We start from the raw sequence: 25759 nt of genomic DNA, 5'->3' as shown, positions 1-25759 counted from the left end.
ATTCAGTTAGATTAAAGGAGGTGGCAAAGGAAGTAAGCAAACCTTTAGTCATAATTATGAGAGAACCGTTGGACACAGGGGAGGTACATTTGCACATCTCCAACTGGAGATGTGCAAATGTATCCTCAATTCACAAAGAAGGATCAAAGGGTGACACGGGTAATTACAGACTTGTCAGTTTAACTTCTGTTCAGAGAAAATAATGGAGTCACTGATTAAAGAAGCATTGCAGGATTATCTAGACAAGACTGACGTAATAATTCAGACACAGCATGGGTTTGTTAAGGGAAAGTCTTGTCTGACCAACTTCATTGGATACTATGATCTGGTGACAAAGGAACTGGATGCAAAAAATAATTTTGATATCATATACTTGGATTTCAGGAAAGCTTTTGATACTGTTGCACATGTAAGACTGCTGTACAAATTGAAGCAGTTTGGCATTATGGGCAAGTTGCTACAATGGAAGGTTGGTTGATTGGGAGACACACTACTCTTCATGGACTGTTATTAGTGGAGTTCCCCAGGGTTCGGTGTTGGGCCCATTGGTGTTTTGTATATTTATCAATGATATTGATGAAGGTAAAGGCAAACTTTAGCCATTATCAATCCACTGCAGAATGGCAGCCTCCTCAAACGTTCATGTTGAAGGAAATGGACCATAATTTGCCACGCTTGTCCAGTGTGGGTTGGCAGATCGAGCATATTTGGCAGTCAGGCTTGAACCCTGGTCTACTCAAAGAATGTGTGCTGCTGTTTCACACCCGCTCCTAACCACTCGGCCATGGAGGCCCTTATGATGAAGGTATATCAGGCTTAATGTCTAAGTTTGCAGATGATAGGTTGGCAGAGTTTTTAATGACAGTATGATATTGTAACAGGATCTAGAAAAGCTGGGCAGATGGGCTGAGAAGTGACAACTGAAGTTTAACATTGACAAATGCAAAGTACTGCTTATGGGTAGAAGAAACCCCAGAGAAACATACGAAATGTGCGGTACTAAACTGAGGGTGGTAGAGAATGAAAAAGACTTGGTGATAATTGTGCAGTCACATATGAAGTTTTCTGTTCAGTGCAGACAGGCTGCCAGAGCAGATCATGGGGTCTTGTCAATGATATTCAGGAATTTTGCTAGTAGGGATAAGGAGGTGATTATCCCTTTGTATAAGGCAATGGTCAGGCCGTGCCTTGAGTACTGTGTGCAGGTCTGGAAGCCTCATTTTAGGGAGGATGTTAAACTCTACAGTACTTCCTTAAATAAATTCAAGGAGGTACTGCAGAGTTTCTAGAATGAATATAGAGAAGGGCAACAAGATTGGTGAGGGCAACGAAGGGTTCCTCTTACCAAGAAAGGCTAAGTTCTGCAAATTGCAGGGTCTGGGAGACTAGGCACCTTGGAGGTGATCTGATTGAGGCGTATAAGGCCTTGAATGGTTTGAGCAGACTCAATGCTAATGCTGAAGGGATTCTTTCTCTTGCTCAGATTACAAACCTGAGGGGGCATAAATTCAAATTGAGGAAAGACAGTTGTAGAATAGATGCGTGGAAATTAGCCTTTAGCCAGCAGGTAGTTGATTGCTGGAACAAACTTTCATATGTAATTGTGGAAGTTGATAGCTTAAATAAATTCAAGGAGGTACTGGACAAACGTTTAGAGGGAATGGATGTATGAAATGTTTTTTTCATTCATAGAAATTTCATTCATAGAAATGCTGTCTTGCATTTCTATGAATGAAAATTCATTTTCAAAAATGCATTGATTCTACTGATTCTAAAATCAATTTTAAGCACAATCTATTAGATGCACTAATAATAATAAATTGTTCATGGCTTCATGTTACAAATGAAACTTAAAAAGTTCTTTTCACATGCAGGTTTTGAAGTTGCCAATTTAAATCCAGGTCCACTAGAAGATTTTGGTGATTTTCAAAATTAATTGATAAATTTGCATCAGTAGTTTTAGTTGACAGTAGTACTTCTGTTACAAATTATAGCAATGAAGTGGTAACTACTGATGAAGAAATAGTGTAGGTCAGAAATAGTTAAATAGTTTTGGACAGTGATAATTCTGATAGCAGTGATGAAGTTATTATTGATAATCCTATTGCCCTTTTAAGGCAACTGAAACTCGTCAAGCTTTACAAACCCTATCTTTATACTTAATTAATCTGGAAAATGCTTAAAAATCTTTACAATATTGGTAACTTTGTTGACAATTTTCAGAAAACTCAACTGTGTCAATCTACAATTTTGGACTTTTTTAAGAAATAGCACGATGTGGGATACCCACATAGATTGTTAGGCTCATAAAAGCAACCCTGGTTGGCTCTAAAGCAGTGGTGAGAAGACAATGAGTTGACGATTCTCTTTGACATTAATGCTGGTTTTAGCCAGGGCAATGCACTCTCTATTGTGTTATTTAACTTGGTTTTAGAGGCGGCTGTCAGAAAATTAGAAGTGACTGGACAAATGGGCATAATGACAGTGCAGGTCTGTGCATATGCTGATGATGTAGCTATTATGAATAGGACTAAAGGAGCACTGGAAGAAACGGTGGCCAGGCTGGATAGTGAAGCACAAAGAAGAGAACTTAGGATAAATGAAGCGAAGACAAAATATATGGAAGTCCGGAGAACGGCAGGTAATACTGAAAATTTAAGAATCAGCAGCTTCTCGTTTGAGCATGTTCAAAATTTTGCTATCTATGTTCGCAGATAAACTAGAGTCTAACTCTATTACTAATGAAATCCAGAGTATTGTATAGACATTTAAAATTAAGAATATACAAAAGTCTCATTAGACCAGTTGTAATATATGGTTGTGGACATTAACAAGTAAAGATGAGCAGTTGTTGAATGTTCGAGTATAGAATTTTGTGAAAAGTCTTTGGGACCATACGATGCTGATGGATCCTGGAGAATCAGAATGAACCATGAACTTGACAATCTTATTCAGGGTGTGGACATAGTCAGATTTGTGAAGAGCCAGAGACTTGCCTGGTTGGGACATGTTATGAGAATGGATGACAGCAGAACAACTAAGAGGATAATGAAAGGGAAACCTACCGGTAGGAGGGCAAGAGGAAGACAACAGAAAAGTTGGATGGATGACGTAGAAGAGGACTTAAAGATCATGAGAATAAGAAGTTGGAGAAGTTTGACTTCTGAGAGAGCTTACTGGTGGAACATCATTGAGAAGACTAAGACCCACCCTAGATTATAATGCCAGAAGAACAAGAAGCACAATGTATTGTTTACAATAAAGCTGTTCAATATGCTCTTTAAAATTTTGCTTCTTTTGTTTGTTTATTGTCTTTGATACAATATAATATATTCAGTTTTTAAAAATAGATGTTGTTTTGGTATTCTAGACTAAGAAAAACTAAAAATGTAGCAATGCTCTTTATAAGGAAAAGTTCTCTTTAAGGAACAGTTCGGTTTGATTTCTCAATGGTGTTCCTTATAGGGAGAGAGCTGAAGATTGTGTATATAATAATCTATAATAATATGTTTTGTAATATTTTATTACTTTAGTGTTTAACGTACCTGTAATAATCAGCTTGTAGCCATGAAGAAAAGAAGGGGATTGTATATTGGCACATTCTTTATGTATACAATAAAGAGTTGTTGTTGTTGTACTTCTAGAAATGCGTGTGCATATGTGTGTATAAATATCATATAAATATAATACACATTATTATACATATAATTGAAATGCTCACTGTTTGTTTGTTATTTGGTTTTTAGGAGCATTAGCAACTAAGGCCATATTGTTCCGGGGATATGCGGTGGTTATTCCCCGACCTTTCCGCATCCTCTGTATTTGGTGGTCACGGGCTCGAACCCCGGTCTGATCAAGAAGAGGGTGCTACGCACTGCTGCTCCTGCCCACCTGGCTATGGAGGCACAAAATGCTCACTGCCACAATATTCAATGGTAGGGAGAATTTGAGATTTGTACAGAATGAGCAGCTGTTCAGAAGAAAGGTAAACTGAGATGAGAAAAAATAAACCCAGTTTTTAAAATGCAGAAGAAGCAAAATTTGTGGTGTTTATGCCAAGAGAGATTAGAAGTCAGGATAATCCCCAAGGACAAACATAAGGTTACTTAATCTGGAAGGTGGAATGCAATGTGCCATCATTAGCAAAACTATGGATAGGCTTTCCAGTCAGTGGAAAAAGGTCATTAAAGGTCTACCATTATTTGCATAATGAGAGTCAGTGGTCACAGAGAAAACTGAATATTCATTTGTAAAAAACAGTCAGTAATCCATAAGATGGAAGCTTGTTTGGAAGATCTTTATGTCAAACTGATCAAAAACCCTATAAAAGTCAAGAGGAACTACTTGAGATTCACCAAACTTTTCTATTGAATTTATCCACAGATGGGTAATATAAGCCAATATATCACCGGTGGTTTGAACACTGATGGAATCCATACTGGTAATCATGACATTCACAATTCCAATGATATATTCTGAAAGCAAACTGAAATTTCACATTCACTCACTGGCATTAAAAAAAAAAAAAAACAGTTGCCACTAAACATATAAATATTTAAAATATATAACTGAACAAAAAAAAAAAAAAAAAATGGGAACAAATATTTTCTAATATAATTGTAATGAGAAACTTAAATTTTTGCAGTACTATTAACAGAATCTCAACAATCCTTTAGGGGGAAAATACAACAAAAGTTACTTATTGTATCCCAATACAGAAACCCAGTAGAATTTATAACTTCTCTGTAAAGGAAAGATGCCTGTTGCGGGGAGTTCTATCTACTGATTTTGATCCTTGGGTCTTTTGCAATCTAAACCGGTCTATGTCAGCGAGCATGGGTTATGCATATTTTATTTATTTATTTATTTTTAATGAGAACCCCAAGCACGAGTGATTTTAGAACCTATAGTACTTAGAACAGTGCATGGGCCGAAGGTTGAGAAGATGAAGGAAGATACTTGTTGATATTGGACTTGAATTTCTGTTGATTGTAATTGTTAGGATATAATTATGAAGGGAGGTTGTTCCAGAAAACAGAAGTTAAAGGAATAAATGAGGAAGAAGAAAAGTTGGTTCTGTGAATTTGAAATTGGATAGTAAAAGGATATTGAATGGTTACAACATGTGTTCAGGCTGTTTTGGAAGACAGAGCAGGAATTATGGAAGCCAATTCAGAAGAACAGTGCCCATGGGAGTATCTACAGAAAAGGCACATAGCAGAAACAGAACAACTGAGTTGGAGATTGGAGATACGTTTTTAGAGATGAGTCATTAATTAAGCTAACTGCCCTCTTTTGAATGGAATCTAGAAGCGTGAGAAGAGGTTCGTTTTGAAGGGAGGAGGGAACTGCCTATTTCTGATGAGACAGGGGAGATCATCCCCCTGTCTCCACATCAGGTTCATCTACCATGAAAAAGCCATCCAAACATTTCCATTCTGTATCCTCAGATCGATCATTACTCAGTTACCACACTGTTTCCCCCTTCATCTGCATCATGACTAAAACCTTGTTTCCTTTTTCCACTGTATTTAAATCAGCCAACCTTCTTGTATTATTCTTATCACATTCCATTTTACCAAAGTCAGCAGATCGTACTCCACTATCTTCATTGTTATCTCTTTCTTATGCACAATCCTCTAAACTAATCTTCATTATCTTGCTACTCTTAAATGGGTTACCCCCTGTTGGGAACATCTGATACTCAAAGCCCATCAGCAAATTCCACCTATCTCTAACTGCAAGCAACATACGATTCTTCCCATCAAGTTCCACTGAATTCAATATACAGTAAACCCCCGCTATTCACGGGGTTACGTTCCTGAGAAATTCCGCAAATACCGAAAACGCGAATACTGAGTTATGGCTCCCATAGTAATAAAGGGGTTCCGTTCCAAAGTAGGAAATATATAAGAAAAACTAGTCTAAAATTTTATCTATGTATGTATTATATGTAATATGACTATGTACATAGTGAAATGCAAGCATATGATTGAAATGAAAATAAGAAACAATTTAATATTAAATGTAATATTTATTAGAAATTTCAAACATATCTTTCAAACCAGAGCCTTTGCTAGCTAAAAAACTTATCCCACCAGTGCTATCACCAGTTTCACTAAAGTGTTGATAAAGGAATTTTGCCTTTTCATGAATTATGAGTGAACTTTACGGAATTTTATTTTGAGTTCGGTCTTCTATCCACAGATTTAAAGCCTTTACTATTTTTTCTAATTTAACATCACGAGTTACAGAGCAAATATTTGAAGCAATTAGCGCATTTTCACGGACACTATGGCGGATTTTTTCTTCCAATTTCTTGTTTGATCGTACTGTTGACTCATTGATTTTATGTTTTGCCACTGAGGAGACACTTTCACCATTAGAAATTTTATCAAATAACTCAATTTTATTCGCTAATGTCATCACCTTCTTTGATATTTTCACATTTCCCTTGTTATTCGTAGCCATATTTTTGTTTGGGTTAGAAAGAACTTGTCCACAATAAAGTCACTTTTTTCCGTTAACACACTCGAAAAAGTCTGTTTTACACTGAAAAACGGTAGATTTATCACTTTTGTAAGCATATCAATTTATAAATTGATAAATTTATTCAATTTATAAGCATAATATAAATTAAAAGCAAACGACGAAACCTTCCATGACAAGCGCGTAACACATACTGAACAATGATTAGCGAGAAACATCTACGCTTGCGATTTTGTCACCCCTCTCCCCCACCCACTGAGCGCTGTTTTGACCGGGAAAGATAATTTTAGCCATGCCCATGTTTTTTTTGGCGGAAAATGTTCACATTTTTTTAGGTTTCATTTTATATTAAATCAGGGACCGCGAATACATGAAACCGCGAATAACGGGGGTTTACTGTACTCATAACATCCCTATGGATTCATGGCATTACCTCACCTAACTGTATAACTTTAAAGTCGAAGGCATCATGCAGGCCATCACTCACCACTATATTATTTGTTTGTTCCATCCTTCCATCCTCTTGTTAAGTATGGCTCTGTAGCCTACACACATCAAATAGAATGACTTAAAGTGCAGTCGACGCATTTACCACAATACTGTGGATTACACTGACCCAAGTGGGTACACTGGAACATTCTCTTGTTTATGGGTGGGGTTTACCTCCCCAATAGTAGAATCTCTCACTACACCAAGGAGCTTAGAAACCTTTTCCAGAACACACAATCCCTCTGCTTTGCCATCTTCCTCAATGTGACTCTTAATTGAAGTCCCTGAATTCCTTTCTAAAGAACCTGTCAATGCGACCTCTATTTTTCAAGTCCGTACAAGCCTTAGACACTTTCCTCAGATTGGTTTTCAATTGCTTTCTCCCTCTCAACCTGTGCCTCTTTAACTTATAAGTACATGTGTCTTCATCTGGATTTCATCTTCCATACTAAGTGTATTACACATTTATTTTATTATGTATAAACCCAAAATGCACCGAAGATTGTTATCTGGTAATATACCTAACAGTTCCAGTTCCTGCTCAAATTCCCTTTCTAAAACCCAGTTCCAATGTTATCTGCTGGATGAATGTACTGATGAACTGTTACGTCCCAAAAATAACCACACAATTATAATACTAATCACACACCAGAGGGTGCCTATTCTTTATTTAGTCCAATTCACAAAGCTAAGGACATTCTATTATAATTACACTCATAATGACCCCATACTAAAATACACTGATGGCTGCCGTAATACAAGATGGCTGCCGTAATGTTATCCTATGGCCATCTTTAAGACTTGATCTAAAAAGAACAGTAATACCAGGACCGACTCCATCAGTCTGTTCTAATAGAGTTTCACCTCCTCTATCTATATTGGTAATCCTTAGCATGCAAACACCCACCAATCTTAAGATATTGGTCTCTTGTCAATCTAAATCCAAACTGCCCTTCAAATTCTTTCAGCACTAGTCCTAAATATGGGTAACTAAACACAGTGTAGGAATGAAATATTTTTATAATATTTTAATAAAATTTTGCTCATCCACTAACTAGCCTACCCAGGTGGCATTGATGTACTTAGCATTAGCATTAGTAGAGGCATATGATGCAAGAAAGCAAGCTTATTCAGCATCAGCCAAAAAAAAAAAAAAAAAAAAACCCACTCTCATTTCACCCCTCTGTTCGTTCGAAATACCTGTCCAGTTGAGCTTTAAATTTGTTTAGGCTATCAACTTCAACAACAAGTGATGGAAGTCGGTTCCACCAACCAACCACCTGCTGGCCAAAGGCAAATTTCCGCACATCTATCCGACATCCGTCCATCCTCAATTTGAATTTATGCCCTCTTAGGTGATTATTCTGAGCAAGATGAAGAATCCCATTGGCATTGAGCATGCTCAAACCATTCAAAGCCTTATACACCTCTATCAGATCACCTCGCCGGTGCCTAGTCTCCAGACTCTGTAATTTGCAAAACTTAAGCCTTTCTTCGTAAGAGCAACCCTTTGTTCCATTTCCATTCACTAATCTTGTTGCCCTTCTCTGTACCCGTTCCAGCAGTTCTACATCCTTCTTGAAATGAGGCCTCCAGACCTGTATACAGTACTCAAGATGTGGCCTAACCATTGCCTTATACAAGGGAATAATCACCTCCTTATCCCTGCTAGAAAAATTCCTGTATATCATTGACAAGACACCATGAGCTACTCTTGCAGCTCGTCTGCACTGCTCAGAGAACTTCATATCTGCCTGCACAATTACCCCCAGGTCCTTTTCATTCTCCACCACTGTCGGTGTAGTACCGCAGAGTTCATACGTTGCTCTGGGGTTACTGTTTCCCATATGTAGTACTTTACATTTGTCAATGTTAAACTTCATTTGCCACCTCTCAGCCCATCTGTTCAACCTTTCCAGATCCTGTTGCAGCAGCATAGCGTCAGTAGTGTCCTTAACGACCCTGCCAACCTTTGTATCATCTGCAAACTTGGACATTAAACTTGATATCCCATCATCAATATCATTCATAAACACCGAAAACAACAACGGACCCAACATTGAACCTTGAGGAACTCCACTAATAACATTAGTCCATGTTGAGCAGTGTCCATTGATTACCACTCTCTGTCTTCTGCCACTCAACCAACCCCTTATCCATAGCAGCAATTTGCCTCCAATGCCACACTGCTCCAATTTGTGCAGCAGTCTTCCATGTGCAACAGTATCAAAAGCCTTTCTAAGATCCAAATATATAATATCAAAGTTATTCCCTGCATCCAGTTCTTTTGTGACTACATCATAGTATCCAATCAAATTGGTCAGGCAAGACCTGCCCTTAACAAAACCATGCTGCGTCTGAGCTATAACTGAATTCTTGTCTAGATGATCCTGCAGTGCTTCTTTAACCAGTGCCTCCATTAATTTACCTGGAACAGAAGTTAAACTAACAGGTCTATAATTACTTGTGTCAGCCTTTGATCCTCCTTTGTGAATTGGGGTTACATTTGCACATCTCCAGTCTATGGGTACCTCCCCTGAGTCCAAAGAAGCTCTCATAATTATGGCTAGGGGTTTGCATACTTCCTTTGCTGCCTCCTTTAATATAACTGGATAGATCCCATCCACCCCAGGTGCCTTTTTTATGTTTATCCTCAACAATCTCTCCTCCACTTTCCTCTCAGTTATTACAAAATCATCCAGCTCACTGCCAATGTTTACTTTACCTACATCATTCTCCTTCCTGAATAACTCCTCATGCGTGAATGTAGATGCAAAATACTCGTTTAGATTGTTAGCCACCTGAGCAGGATCCTCAACTGTTGAACCATCAATATCCAGTGGACCAATCTGATTCATCCCTTTCCTTCTCGAGTTCAAATATGTAAAGAACTCTTTTCTGTTTTTCTTTGCATCCTTTGCCAAGGATTTTTCGTAGTCTGCCTTTGCCTGCCTAATCTCCTTTGTGACTTGGTTACAGACCAACTTATATCTATCATAGGCTTCCATGTCACCCATTAATTTGTATGTATCCCATGCATTTTTCTTCTCTGCCACATGTCTCATTAATTCATCTGACAACCATTTAGGCCTAAACCTTGAACAATGAACAATATACTTATTTTAAACCATGGGGAAGAAGCCAAAATGGAGATTTTTTTATAGAATCACCGTGATCTTGAAAATGTTCAAAAATTAATTTCTACACTTCTGGTTATGAACTAGCCTTAAAAGTGATACTGTCTTTACCATCTCTAAGGAAGCTATTAGAATTTTCAAACTAGGTCTTCAATTTCTTTTTTTAAGATTCAGCCTGCTGAATATTAAAATTTATTAAGCATAACCTTGAATTTTCCTCTGTTTTCATAGCAGTCTAATAGGCTAGACATTGTCAGCCATTAGAAAGCCATAGAAATATGATTATCACAAAATCTACTTCCACAGAAAAACCAAACAGCTGTCAGAGTTCAAAATTTTCCTCAGCACTCAACCAAGTGAACAACTATTTCTTCAATAGCTTATTTAACAACTTAGCTTTGAACCAATTTTATTTTAACAAAAATCAGGAGCATGAAAATTCATGACCAACACATTTAACATCTTATGTTTGTGTGATAAATTTGATTTTATTAACATCCTATGTTTGTGTGATAAATTTGATTTTATTAACATCCTATGTTTGTGTGATAAATTTGATTTTAATCATATTTACAATATGATTAAAATACAATACAATATGATCTAATATGACAGAAATATTAGAAAGGGGACACAAGGTGCCTAATAAGCCAACCAATTTTTAGAAAGCAGACTAAAAACAATAATATGGAGCATATTATTCCATAATAAAACAATAATAGTTTTTAGTACATTTTCTTTGAAAAAAGCGATGACTTAATTGATTAATAAACAGTGCAATTCATTAGTAAAAGGATAAGCATTGGTATTAAAGGGAATTAAAAATGATTTTCAAAATATAAATTAAAAAAAAAAAAATGCCCCAGATTGTGAAAAAAATGAGACCACAAAGTCTGTCACAAAACACAGCACTGCTTTTGTAATGATCTATGGTGCTACCATGGATTATTAAAAGTTTAACCACTAATGGGTTAAACAAAAGATAATTTGCATTGTATATATGTTTCAAAAGTTAATTACTACTTACGAATGCAATTCAAAATGTATCACACTAGAAATGACACATGTTCAAATAAACAAGAATGTTGTACTTTATTTAACTTAGTTTGTCGGCTTATATACTTTTATATATCCACATTTGCTATAACTTCCATACCGAATAGAGAATTTATAAATTCTAAAATAATAATAAAAAAAAGGATTGATATCGGTCAAGTGTGCACATACATCATCCAATGCACTTCTGCATGCTTCGACTATCTCCTTGGCTTTTTTTGTGAACTGACTCTCTGGTCCATTGAATGTATGGCTGTTCTTTAAAAGCAGTTCCACATCAGATAAAAAATCCTCCCGTGTGTGATATTTATGGGCTTTAATATTCTACAGAAAAAGAACAAGAAGATTATATTAACTAACAAAAGATTTTCTACAAGATTATATATGCTTAAGGAATAAATGTTACCTCATTGCTAAAATCAAGTGAAATTCTCAGAGTGACAACCAGTGGTATAGAAACCTTTTGTGGAGCCCCAGTGCAAAATTCAATCTTGGGGTACCCCAATATTAATTTTATCAGTTGAATATAAGAATGTCAGGGCATTTAGGATCCCCCCCACCCCCAACATGCATCACTATGAAGATGTGCCAACTGTGGTAGTTGATTTGTTGTTTCTTTTCAACTGTATGCATGAAATTTCGATGAAGGAATGTAGAGCATTAATTCTCCAATTTTTTCCAATAATATATATATATATATATATATTATTGGGCATGAGGCTAACAACTCCACCCCAGAAAACAAACATTGTTATGAAACCTCAAGGAAATAGCTGGTCTCAGGAATTCGACCCAAGCATGCCAAAGGGATTAAAGAAATTTTTGTAGCTACATGGAACGTTCGAAGTTTGTACCAACCAGGAACAAGCAGAAAATTGGAGAAAGAATCGAAGAGATACAGTATAAGTGTAGCAGTGTTACAAGAGATAAGATGGGGAAACTTAGAAAGTATAGACTTCCTTGACTACACCTTAATAAATAGTGGAGCAAAGACATTTTGGGAATGAGCTTTATGATTAAGGACACTAAAGCACGAATGATGAGTTACAGTGTAATTAATGAAAGAATATGTACGCTAAGGCTTAGAAGGGCCTTTTTTTAACACATTCATGATCAGTGTAGATGCTCCAACAGAAGATGCAGAGGATGAAGCAAAGGATGCCTTTTACGAAGCACTGGAGAGTACTTCAGGTGAGGCCCCAAGACACGATATTAAACTCATCCTTGGTGATTTCAATTAGCATTAGCATTAGCATTAGTAGAGGCATACGATGCAAGAAAGCAAGCTTATTCAGCATCAGCCAAAAAAAAAAAAAAAAAAAAAAAAAAACCCACTCCCATTTCACCCCTCCGTTCGTTCGAAATACCTGTCCAGTTGAGCTTTAAATTTGTTTAGGCTATCAACTTCAACAACAAGTGATGGAAGTCGGTTCCACCAACCAACCACCCGCTGGCCAAAGGCAAATTTCCGCACATCTATCCGACATCCGTCCTTCCTCAATTTGAATTTATGCCCTCTGAGGTGATTATTCTGAGAAAGATGAAGAATCCCATTGGCATTGAGCATGCTCAAACCATTCAAGGCCTTATACACCTCTATCAGATCACCTCGCCGGTGCCAAAGTTGGGAGAGAAGAAGTATACATACCAACTATAGGAAGAAACAGCTTACATGAAACCAGTAATGAAAATGGGGAAAGACTAACAGACTTTGCAAGAGGGGAAGGCTTGAGCATAGTAGCACAAATTTCCCACATAAGAATATCCACAAAGAAACTTGGATTTCACCTGATGGAATCACACAAAATCAGACAGATCACATCCTTATTGATACTCGTCACGCTACTGATGTAATGGATGTGAGGAATTACAGAGGGGGCAGATTGTGATTCAGACAATTTTATGGTACAGTGACATTTGTGAAACAGGCTCTCAAAGGTATATAGAGGGAAAAGAAGGATAAAAAAGAAAACATATCAACAAGATAAGCAAAAAGAAGATGAAGATACTAGAGAAAGATTTAGAACGAAAGTGGAAGAACAACTGGAGAAGCACCAACCACAGGAAAGTGACCCCATCAATAAAAAATGGGAAGATATTAAGGAAGCACTGAGTGTAGCAGCAGAAGAGGTACTTGGAGTGGAACAAAAAAAAGAGTGAGAAATTACTGGTTTGACCAGGACTGTGAGAAGATCTTGGAAGAACAAAACTAAGCTAGGCAGAAAATATTACAGAGAGGAACTAGAAAGAACACCGAGGGCTACAGAGTTAAAAGAGCTGAAGCGAAGTTAGTATGTCAGAAGAAAAGAGAATGGGAAAAGGGAAGAGAAAAAGTGCAGGAAAAATACAACAGAGGGCAGATTAGGAAATTTTTATCAAGAAGTAGGAAATGTAAATAAAAAAAAAGGTTTCCAGCCGCATCTTAACCTGTGCAGGAATAAGAAAGGAGAAATAGTGGGGGAGGGGGAAGCATTTTAATTCCTTACTTAATAAAGAACAGGCACCAAAAGAAGAAAGGATCATACTGTGTGAGGAGATCTTGGATTTCATTTAAATTACTGCGATATACTCTACAGTTCCACTGCAGAAATGTAAGTATTATTTGGATTTATAGAACTCTCAAGTTGTTTTCGAGGGACTGAAGGTTTGTTTCACTCAGGTTTCCCTTTCCCCTATTTTGGAAAGTATGGTTTTCCTGTGTCCATATCCTCATCAGTGAATAGTTCTAGTACATGCTCATCTTGCTGTGAGCTGTCTTATAAATCCATGCAATCTGTTTGGTTTGCATCAGGACTAGTAGTTACTTTAGGGTTTTTGTGTTGGGAGACATCTGATTGTACAGTAATTAGAGTATTTATGGCTTTACTTTATTTGCTAGTCATTTGCTTTACTGGTACAGCGGCCAATACTAACCTTGCCCACTGAAATAGCAATTTGCTTGGTGGTATGGTTACCACCATCTTCGTTGCAATTGATATATGTCTTTTCGTTGCTTGAGCATAAGTTGGTTCATTAGTATTCATGGTGGATAAAGAATTTTTGGGCTCTTGGTAGTTGACATTGTGTTCAGTTTTGTATCGCTGTATGTGTTTTTCTCGTTTCCAAAGGGAACACTCCTTTGAAAATGCTGGATGTGCTTCTCTGCAGTTTGGACAACTAGGTGTTGTAGCAGTGCATTCAGTGTTTGTGTGCATGGTGGTCCACATGTGATACAGGCAGCTGCTCCTCTGCAGACTGTCTGTGAATGCCCTGGCACTCACAGACAGCGAGTGCCAGGCAACTTCTGGCACTTGTAGCAGCGTAAGGGGTTTGGAATGCACGCTCTAACACTGTAATTAAGATAACCTGCTTTGATCGCTGTTGGTGGTTTAGGGTTATCGAAAGTGAGTATTATGTTCCAAGTAGGAACTAGCATGCCATATTTTTTTTGTCATTATTCTTCTTACATTGATTACTTCTTGATCTTGTAGTTCTTGTTTGAGCTCTTCATCTGACATGTTCATGAGGTGGTCCCATTCGGTGATGATACCTCTTGACATGTTCAGGGAAATGTGTGGTGAAACGACCACCAAAAGTTTTTAGTTTTAGTAGTTGCTCAGACTGTTGAGCAGTGGCAACTTCAACCAGTAAGTATCCTGATCTTAAGCGAAGAACTGTCTTAGGAGTACCTATTGTGCTTTCTAGGCATTTTTGCACTAGAAATGGCGAGAGTTTGCAATAGGTTGTTCTTCGGTTGAGTGAATGATAAGGAAGGTTGGAGTTCTGATTTTGGCTATGTCAGTCTTTTGACATTTAGTTGCAACAAAATCAGGCTCTGACTATTTTCGCCCTGTAAGGGTCTCATCTATGCATCCAGTGGATTTCTAGGTTTTAGGAACTGACTACTCCATTTTGTCCTGGAAGGGAGAGCTTTGCTCCTCCAAGTTAATGGCTCCACCTTGTGGAGCAGGAGCAGTGCCACCTTTGTGACCAAGCGGTAGTGGGTTAGTAATAAAACAAAAAATTAAGAGAATAAAGGAATAAAGAAAGAAAGAAGGTTACTTTTCCTTCTGATCTAGCAAAGTGCTTTCTTTACTGAATGAATTGAGTGTTAATGTAATGCTGAAAATAAGGAAACGATTTTATTTCACCAAGAAAGAGCTCTAATTTACTGGCAAAGACATTTGATCACAAAATCGGTTGGCACCAGGCACCCTTGAGGGTGTCACAGACATTCCCTCAGCTATAACAAGCTGTACTTGCTACCTGGAAGTCTAAAACACTGATGATGCTGAGGCTTTTGCAATAACTAATGTTTACCTACAAGAATACCAGATAATCCTAACAACATGGATAACACTTTTTCTCACAAACAACCCTTCCAGGTACAAAGTAGAGGTGAATGGTCCTCTAGGTACCTCAGATCAACTTAGTGATGGTCTTTTCTCCAATGGAGCCTTTCTCTCATGGCCATTCTCAACTTTGTGTTGTTTGGCATTACAAAAACGCAAAATGGGATGATATGTGAAATTTATATTCTTCTTTTCCTTGGTTGGATTACTGTTTTAAATCTTCTGAAATTAATGTTTGTTAGTAAAATTATTCTTGTAGGGATGACTTTCTTTGTTCCACACTTCACCATAAAATCTTGTGCTTTATCTGAATGCTAGTTTTCCAATAAATGTGCTAAGGCTGTTCAAGATAAGAATGATGAGATTTGGCTTGCATCCAAATCTTTTCTTGCTTTCTTGCAAATGATGCAAAAAAGCATGCTTATATAGTATACAGCTTTTATATAGCTATTTTTTCTTTTTTTGGCTAATGCTATATAAGCTTGCTTTCTTGCATCATTTGCCATTGTACTACTATTAGAATCAGGCAGAACAAACACACTTCACCGATCCTTACCCTCCAAGAATTTATCTAGTTCTTCCTTGAATTTATTCAAACCATTCACGTTCACAACAGATGAAAGCCTATTCCAACAATCAAATATTCACTGGCTGAAGGCAGCGCCTCCGTAGCCAGGTGGGCAGGAGCAGCAGTGTGTAGCACACGCTTCTTGATTAGACCAGGGTTCGAGCCCGTGAACCACCAAATATGGAGGATGCGGAAAGGTCAGGGAATGAACAACGCATATCCCCAGAGCAATATGGCCTTAGTTGCTAATGCTCCTAAAAACCAAATAACAACAGCTGGCTGAAGGCAAGCTGAAGGATGGTTGCAGGATAGCTGCAACCATCCTTCCCCACTTAAATTTATACTCCTCATGTATGTGGTCTCAGCAAGGGGAAGAATTCCATTCACATTCAGCTTTCTCAATCCATTAAAGACCTTAAACCCCTCAATCAGATCATCCCGCAGGTAGCCAGTCTCCAGAAGCGGCAATCTGAAGAACTGAAGTCTTTCTAAGCAGATGCACCCTTTTGTTCCCTTCACCAATTTGGATGCTTGTCTTTGAACCCATTCCAATAGTTCTACATCCTTCCTAAAGTGAAGCCTCCAATCCTGTATACAATACTCTAGATGCAGCCTAACCATGGCCTTGTACAAAGGGATAACGCCTCCTTATCCCTACTAGTAAAGTTATTTATATGACTGACAAACTCCACGAGCTATTTTGGCAGCATGACTGCACTACTCAGAGAATTTCATATTTGACTGCACAAATATGCTCAGGTCATTTTCATTTTCTACTATTCTGGGTGTAGTTCCACACAGCTGATAAGTTACTCTGAGATTACTGCTACCCATATGCATTATCTTGCATTTGTCGATGTTCAACTTCATTTCTTCCATCAACATAATCTTCTTAAATCTTGTTGCAGTAGCATACTGTCATTACTATTTTTAATCACCCTGCCAACCTTTGTATCATCTGCAAAGTTTGACATTAAGCCTGATATACCTTCATCAATATCATTAATAAATATTGAAAACAACATTGGGCTCAGCACTGAACCCCGGGGAACTTCACTGATAACATTAGTCCATGAAGAGCAGTGCCCATTGATAACCACTCTCTATTTCCTTCCACTTAACCATCCCTTTTATCCACAGCAGTAACTTGCCCTTAATGCCACACTGCTTTAATTTATACAGCAGTCTTTTATGTGCAACAGTATCAAAAGCCTTCCTGAAATCCAAGTATATGATATCAAAATTATCTTGTGCATCCAGTTACTTGGTCACTGCATCATAGTAACCTATCAGATTGGTTAGATAAGACTGCCCCTTAACAAATCCATGCTGCAACCGCAGTATAATTACATTCCTGTTCATATGGTCCTGCATTACTTTTTTAACCAGTGACTCCATTATTTTCCCTGGAATGGATGTTAAGCTGACAGGTCTGTAATTACTCAGGTCACCTTTTGATCACCCTTTATGAATTGGGGATACATTGCACATCTCCAGTCCATAGGGACTTCCCCTAAATTCAAGGATGGTCTCATAATTATAGTTAAGGGTTTGTTTACCTCCTTTGCTGCTTCTCCTAATATGACTGGATAGATCCCATCCACCCCAGGTGCCTTTTTTATGTTCAGCTTCAACAATTTCTCTTCCACTTTCCTTTCAGTTATCACAAAGCCATTTAGCTCTCCTTTAGAGTTTGATAAATTTCTGGCATCTCCATAAAGAATTCTTAATGTGCAAACATAGCTGCACAATATCTATTCAATTTGTCAGCAATCTGAGCAGGGTTATCAATAGTAAACCCATTGACATCAAGTGGCCAATGTGATTTAATCCCTTCACTCTATAGAAGTTTAGCTGCTTTTCCTCACATTCTTTGCCAGAGACTACTCATAATTTGCTAAGATATACATTACTCTTACTGTTACGATTGCAGAGTTAAATTAGCCATATCCTTACTAAACAGTAAAATTTCTTAGCTAAAAAAAGAGCCTAATATGTCATTAGAACCTTCAATATTTATTTATCATTAAACTCTACTATTCCTCCATACCTGAGTGGTCAGGAGTGGCAGTGCAGTGGCACATGCTCTTTGAGAAGACCAGGATTCAACCCCTGATTGCCAAATATGGTTGATCTGCCAACACACACTGGACCAGCATGGTAGATTATGGTCCATTTCCCTCAACGTGAATTGTTGAGGAGGCTTTCATCCTGCAGTGGATTGATAACGACTGCTGCTTACCTTATCTTCCACTGAACTACTGTCACGATATTCGTACCAAAACAGCGATACAACGGTACAAATAATAGTCGTGATTTACAAAATCACTAGCTAAATTTAAAAAAAAAGCTAATGATCATGCCTAAGTTATTAAACTATTTGTCAAACACAATTTAATATGTTAATTAATCAAAAATACAGTAAAAATTTCCAAATAACTTATCTGTTCCCACGAAATCAAAATTCTTCGACCTCACTGGCATGAGGTTGAAGTACTATAGTATTAAGTAAGTAAATACGAAGAACCTATAGTACTAAGTTATATGTTCTAATAGCTTTCATGTTTGGAGGTTTCATTAAAACGAAGAGTCATTTTGGGGTTACTATTTCTCAAGTGACCCTTCTCTTTTCAGCATTAAAATGTAATTGCTAACTACTTGACCATCCCCGAATCCTGTTAAGTGACTCCGAAGGAGCACTATTTGATGCTAGTCATCAGGGGCTCATATCTAGTGAGTATGGGCTTGCCACACCCAGGGTCCTGAGCTGGATATCATCATTTTTCTCTTTCTTGGTAATTCCCTTCTACTTTTGACTCTCTCTCTCTGGGTAACTCAGAAATTTTTTTTGGCTGGTGCAGCGTAAGCCTCAGGCTTTCTTGCACTATGTGGCTAATAAATAATAAAATCCTCTGGATCTTCACATCACTGAAAATTTTGATATTAAGTGCTGCACTGCTTTGTCAATATCTAGATCATTCTGAAGAGCAACGATTAATTAAAACCCACTTTCTAAAACTACTGTCTTCTGTCATGTAGCCATCCCATTATCCATCTAAAGACCTTACCTGCATATGGATGAATGAAATTATTTACTGTTTTCAACTCATGAGTGATAATATCTTAAGAGTTTATCAGGTTAGCTAAAAGCGATTTTCCTTCAGAAAATTGTACTATTTCTCTTGAGAAAACTATTTCTGTCTAGATGACTTTGTATAGCATTCTTAGTCTCTGCTTCCACAGAATGCAAAAACATCCCTCATAAAAAGAAAAAAAACAGATACACCACAAACTTAAATATTGCATTGCTTTTAAATTATCCATTATCCATCTAAAGACCTTACTTGCATATGGATGAATGAAATTATTTACTGTTTTAAACTCATGAGTGACAATTTCATAAGAATTTATCAGGTTAGTTAAAAAAGATTTTTCTACAGAAAACTGTAGTGTTCCTTTGAGTAAAAAAAAAAAAAAAATTCTGTCTAGATGACCAATATAGCATTCTTAGTCACTTCATCCACAGAATGCAAAACCATCCCTCATAAACAAAATTGACAGATATGCCACAAACTTAAATATTGCAATTGTTTTTAAACAGAGTTAGTAAGCAATTTAAGTTGTTTTTATTCTACTGAAAATGAATTGCAATCATTTCCCAATCAAATATCAAAATTTCCAACTCACAAAATTTTACATTTTAAATTTCCCAGCCTTTTGGAATTATTCCCATGGCTAGTGTTTTTTTTTATATTTATTTTTTATGTAAACTACAAACATGAGAGGTATTAGAACCTATAGTACTTAGCACCGTGCTTGGGTTGGAGGTTGAGAAGACAAAAGAAGATATTTGTTGACATTGGACTTGAACTTCTGTAGACTAATTTTCAGGAAATACGTATGAAGGAAGGTTGTTCCAGAAAACGGCAGCTGAATGAATAAACAAGGAAGATGAAAAGTTCATTCTGTGAGTTTGAAGTTGGACAGTACATGGATGTTGTCTGGTGGCGGCACGTGTTCGGACTGTTTTGAAAGAGAGAGCGGGAATTATAGAAGCCAATTCAGAAGAACAGTGCCCATGGAAGTAACTGTAGAAGAGGCATGCAGCAGAAACAGTATGTCTATGAGACAGTGAGTGGAGAGACTCTGTTAGAGATGAAATATTAATTAACCTAACTGCCCTCTTCTGAATGAAATCAAGAAGCCTGAGAGAGGTTTTGGGGGCACCACCGCAGGACAGATTTGTGATTTATACAGAGTGAGCAGCTGTTTGGAAAAAAAGTTAACGCCGAGAGCGATAGAGAAAACCAAGTTTTTTAGATGCAGAGGAAGCAATATTTGTAATGTGCTTGTGCCAAGAGAGATTAGAAGTCAGGGTAATCCCCAAAAGAGATATATCATTTTGCCTAGAAATCAGAGTGTTACTAAAGATAAGCATAGGAGCAGAAGAATCCTTTTTGCGAGATATAAGACAAGACTGAGTTTTAGAAGGGTTGAAATCAACTAAGTTGTCTTTGCCAAACTGGAGAATTACCTGAAGATCGGCATTTAAGGAATTGGTAGCAGATTTTCGAGAAGTTGAAGCTGATTGAGGCAGGGGAAGGTTTCTCAAAATGGAAAGTAGAATGTAATGTGCTATCATCGGCAAAACTATGGATAGGATTTCCAGTAAATGGAAGAAGGTCATTAATATACAAGAGGAAAAGAGCGGGGGAAAGAACTCAACCTTGAAGGACACTGGCATTAGTGGAGAAGTTAGAAGACAGAGAGCCATTTACCATCACCCTCAGTGAGCAGTCAGAGAGAAAACTGGATAACCAATTACTAAAAACAGTTGGCAAACCATAAGATGGAAGCTTGTTTAGAAGACCTTTATGCCAACACGATCGAAAGCCTTTGAGATGTCAAGAGATGAGCAGAGATGGGCAATACTTGTGTTTCACCAAACCTTTCCAATGAATTAGTCCATAAATGGGTAACATAAGCCAGAAAATCACAAGTGGATTGACACTGACGAAATCCATACTGGCGATCGTTGATCACATGGAGGGTTTCTAGGTAGTTTAAGAGTTGGCAGTTAATTGATTTCCCCCGTTACTTTAGAAAGAGTAGAAGTAATTGCAATGGGACGATAATTGGATGTGAGGGATTTGTCACCCTTTTTAGGAACTGGCTGGATATGAGCAAATTTCCAAGCAGAAGGAAAAACACCTTTGGAATAAGAAAGTGAAAAAAGGCAGCAAAGAATAGGAGTAAGTTCAGGAGCACAGGTTTTGAGAACAAGTGGAGAAATACCATCCGGACCTGGAGCTTTCTTAGCATCAAGATTCGTTAAAATCCTTCTGACATCCTTTTGACGGAAGACCACAGGAAGCACTGAATGGAGTATGTTGGGAATGGTGGGAGGTGTTTTACCAAGATCATCAATACATGAGTTGGAAGAAAAATGGGACGCTAGTAGGTCAGCTTTATCCTTGGCTGAAGTGACAACAGAACCATCTGGTTTGGACAGAGGTGGGAGCAGAGTTTGTTTGTTATGTTTGTTATTTGGTTTTTTTGGGAGCATTAGCAATTAATGCCATATTGTTCCGGGGATATGCGGCGGTCATTCCCTGACCTTCCCGCATCCTTCATATTTGGTGGTCACGGGCTCGAACCCCGGTCTAATCAAGAAGTGTGTGCTACGCACTGCTGCTCCTGCTCACCTGGCTACAGAAGAGCCCTGGGAGCAGAGATGGGCAAAACTTGCGGCCAATAGCTTTAGCAAGAGACCACAATGCTCGGCTACCATTAGGGCAAGAAAGTTTTTTACTCTTAGCCTGTTCAAACTCTACTCTGGACTGATTAATAACTGCTTTACAATTGTTGCGCGCTTTGGTGTAGGCAGAAAATGAAACTGAAGATTTAGAAACAAGCCAATTATGATATGCAACATTCTTCTCTTGAACAGCCTTAGCACATTTATTGGAAAACCATGGTTTAGATAAAGGACGAGATTTTAAAGTGGAGTGTAGGATAAAGGATTTCATTCCTGCAAGAATAATTTCACTGACACGATCTGAGCAAACGTTGACATCATAAGTTTTGAAACAGTAATCCGACCAAGGAAAAGAAGAAAAGAAATCTCGCAGGTCATCCCACTTTGCATTCTTGTAATGCCAAACAACACGAGGTTGGGAATAGCCACGAGATAAAGGCTCCATTGGAGAAGAGACAATCACCAAGTTGTGATCTGAAGTGCCTAAAGGACCTCTCACTTCGACCGTGTACTTAGAAGGGTTGTTTGTGAGAAAAAGATCAAGCATGTTGGCTGTATGATTATGATTGTCCGGTATTCTTGTAGGTAAATGAACAATCTGTGCAAGATCATTAGTAATTGCAAAAGCCTCTGCATCTCGACCAGCTGGTTGGTGTGACTAGAAAATGGAAGCCAGTGGGTTGTGAACATTAAAATCACCAATAAAAATTACATCACTGTTAGGAAAGTTGGACTGGAGAAAGTCAAGTTGAAAAGAGAGGAAGTCAAAGAGCTCCAAGTGATTAGTGGAGCTGGGAGAATGGTAAAGACAACAGATGAATTTGACACAATGAGGTAGAGAGATTTTAAGCCAGAGAAGATCAAAGAGAGTAGATTCCAAATTGCCAAGTCTCTGACAGGGAATATCAGAACAGACATATGTGCAAGTACCACCTTTGAGGCGAAAGGAATCACACAGTGAATAATAATTTGGGCCTCAGATGAGCAGTATTTGAATCAACCGATAACTGAGATTCTGTCAGAAAAAGTACATGGGGGTTGGCAGACTGCAAGTGGAAATGGACATCGTTGAGATTAGAATTGAAACCATGTATATTTGTGAAATGAATTAGGAAGTGCTTGGTAGATTTAGATCTTTTCGCAGATAAGCTTGCTCTATTACTTTGACAATTCATGGTGTATTCAATAGTAAGAAAAAGTGGGTGGGACATGCTGTATGAAGTAATGAAATTTTTGGATATGGCGTACACATGGTAAGAATATACCCAGATCCTTGACATAACGTGGCCTTGACAATGCTCCCAGCATACACACTACTCAGATTCCCTCCAGTCACTATCTGGCAGAGTAGAGGTAGCAAGATTATACACTAGCTGATCTGGAAGCCTCCTAGAGAGTTACCAATAGGTTCGGTCCGGTGTACTAACTAGCGGCCAGCCTGCGAACACCGTTTTAGAGCTGTTGCCTTTGTTGATAGTAGTGCTGTTTCTTCCAACCAGGACAAGGTTTGCAAACAAGTTCTGCTCATTTTTTGTGAGAGCAAATGATACCTGATTGTAGCAGAAAACCTATACAATTGCTGTATAATAGTAATAGTATAGCATTTGCCATATAGTGCAAGGAAGTCACAGGCTATTGCTGCACTGTCAAAAAAAAAAAAAAAAACAACAACAACAACAAAAAAAAGTAAATAAGAAAACACATTATGTGCTTCCCTCCTCTCATGGGTAAGTATCCAGTTGACCAATGAATTTATTCAAATTGTCGGTCTGAACTACCTGTGAGGGCAACTTGTTCCAGTAAACAATGACTTGCTGGCTAAACGAACATTTCCTCCAATCTAATCTAAACCTCAATCCCTGTAATTTGAATTTATGACCCCTAGTTCTAGAATTCATTATAACAGTGAGAATTCTACCACTCACTTTAGTAATCCCTCAATCAGGTCACCTCTGAGGTGCCTGGTTGCCAACCTCTGTAGCACCCATAATCAGAGTCTTTCCTCATATGGTTATCCTTCTATCAATTTCACCTTCGAGGTGTGCATCTTTGGACTCCTTTAAGAAGCTTAATGCCTTTTTTCAGATGAGGTCTCCATACTTGAACACAGTATTCCAAACGTGACCTTACAGTGGGATTATGACTTCCCTATCTCTACAGAATGACATTCGATAAATCATCGAAAGGACACTGTCAGCTCTTCTGGCTGCCTGTTTACTCTACTTCAGAAAACTTCATATCTGCCATTATTGTAACTCCCAGATTCCTTTCCTCCTCCACTGTTTTTAATTCAACCCCAATAAGGGAATAATTAATTTGTGAGTTGCTATTCCCCATGTGTAAGCATTTAGTAGCATACTTGGTAGTATTAAAACACAGCTGCAACTTCTCAGACCATCTTTGAAGTCAGTTCAAGTCATCCTAAAGGAGTACTGCTTGGATGCAATTTATTGATATTTGCAATTGTCATTCAATATAATTCATGTTTTGGGAATGACAGGAAATTGTGAGATCATCGATGTAAATGTATGAATCCACTGTTTTTCGGAATAATTTCAATTATATGATTCCAATGGTGAATAAAATGCCACCAAGAACAGAACCCCATGGGATTCCTTCTTCTTGGATAAAGTTTTTAGAGAGGGAGAATTTTGGATGAAATACGGTAAATGGCCTCTCAAGCCAAGAGAATGTAGATCCTTTAAGATGCTGAAACATCATGTGGCATCAAAGGCTTTCTCAATATCAAAACAGATCATGATGAGATGTTCATTTTTGTATGAACGTATTCCTGATGTTCACTTCGGTTTTAATCATGAGATACAAGGATGATAGATTTTTTTCCGGAATCCAAACTGATTGTTGTTTATCAGGTTTGGGACTCAAGATACCAAGTGAGACAGTGATGTATCATTTTCTTAAGGGTTTTGCTGAAACAGCTAGTTAGAGATATCAGTCAGCAGTTGTGAGGAACAGAATGGGGAGAAAGAGGGATATCAAGAAGTGAAGTTGAGGCAGCAATGGAAAAGATGAAAGGAGGTAAATCAATAGGGTGTGATGAAGTCACAATAGAAATGGTAAGATGTACAGGGCAAAGAGGACTGCAACAGATGCACAGAGTAATGAATGTAGTAAGGAAGGAGAAAAGGATACCGACACTGTGGAAAAGAGGATACTGTGCCTATATATATATATATATATATATATATATATATATATATAAAAGAGGCAGGAAAAAGTGGGAAAATTATAGAAGAATCACCTTGAGTAGTTGCATAATGAAAGTGTACAAAAGAATAGTGGAGAGGAAAGTATAAGAAAAGTTTGAAAGTGGGATGAGGGAAGAGCAGAGTGATTTCAGAAGAGGTAGATAAAGCACAGATCTAATTTTTGGCATGAGACAAATGATAGAAAAATATTTTGGGTACAGAAGGGATCTATACATCTTTTTTGGATATACAGAAAAGGCATATCATAGCACAGAGAGAAGAGAAGAAAGATATGAGAAATGCTGATAGAGATTATTAAAGTCTATACAAAGCAACTGAAAGCTGTATAAAACCAATGATTGGAAACACAGGCTGGTTTGAAATTAATAATGGATTGAGTCAGGGAAATGCTATTTCACCTCATATTTATACTGGTAATGGATGACATAGAAAACTTCTGTGCAAAAAAGGATTGTGACAGAAAATTTCAAAATGATAATGTTATTATTATTATTAGCTATATGGTGCAAGGAAGCCTGAGGCTTATGCTGCACCAGCCAAAAAAAAAAAAAAATTTCCTAAGTTATCCTGACTGTGTGAGAGAGAGAGAGAGAGAGAGAGAGAGAGAGAGAGAGAGAGAGAGAGAGAGAGAGAGAGACAGAAGTAGAAAGGAATCACCAAGAAAGAGAAGAATGATGATATTCAGCTCAGGACCCTGGGTT

General features: G+C 37.7%; 1 protein-coding gene across 1 annotated transcript in view; it reads right to left on the bottom strand.

Moving 5' to 3' along the window:
• Positions 1–25759, bottom strand: part of Taf1 (TATA-box binding protein associated factor 1) — an 818869-nt gene that overhangs the window by 64453 nt on the left and 728657 nt on the right. The window contains exon 35 of the mRNA XM_090374096.1: positions 11343–11495. Within this exon, the coding sequence (XP_090230222.1) occupies positions 11343–11495 (153 nt within the window). The remainder of the gene's footprint in view (positions 1–11342; positions 11496–25759) is intronic.

This window comes from Mastigoproctus giganteus, chromosome 5 (genome assembly GCF_048544385.1).
Source record: "Mastigoproctus giganteus isolate SK-2022 chromosome 5, ASM4854438v1, whole genome shotgun sequence".
In the NCBI taxonomy this organism is placed as follows: domain Eukaryota; kingdom Metazoa; phylum Arthropoda; class Arachnida; order Uropygi; family Thelyphonidae; genus Mastigoproctus; species Mastigoproctus giganteus.
The sequence above is the reverse complement of the archived record's forward strand: the minus strand, read 5'-3'. Positions and strand labels throughout refer to the sequence as shown.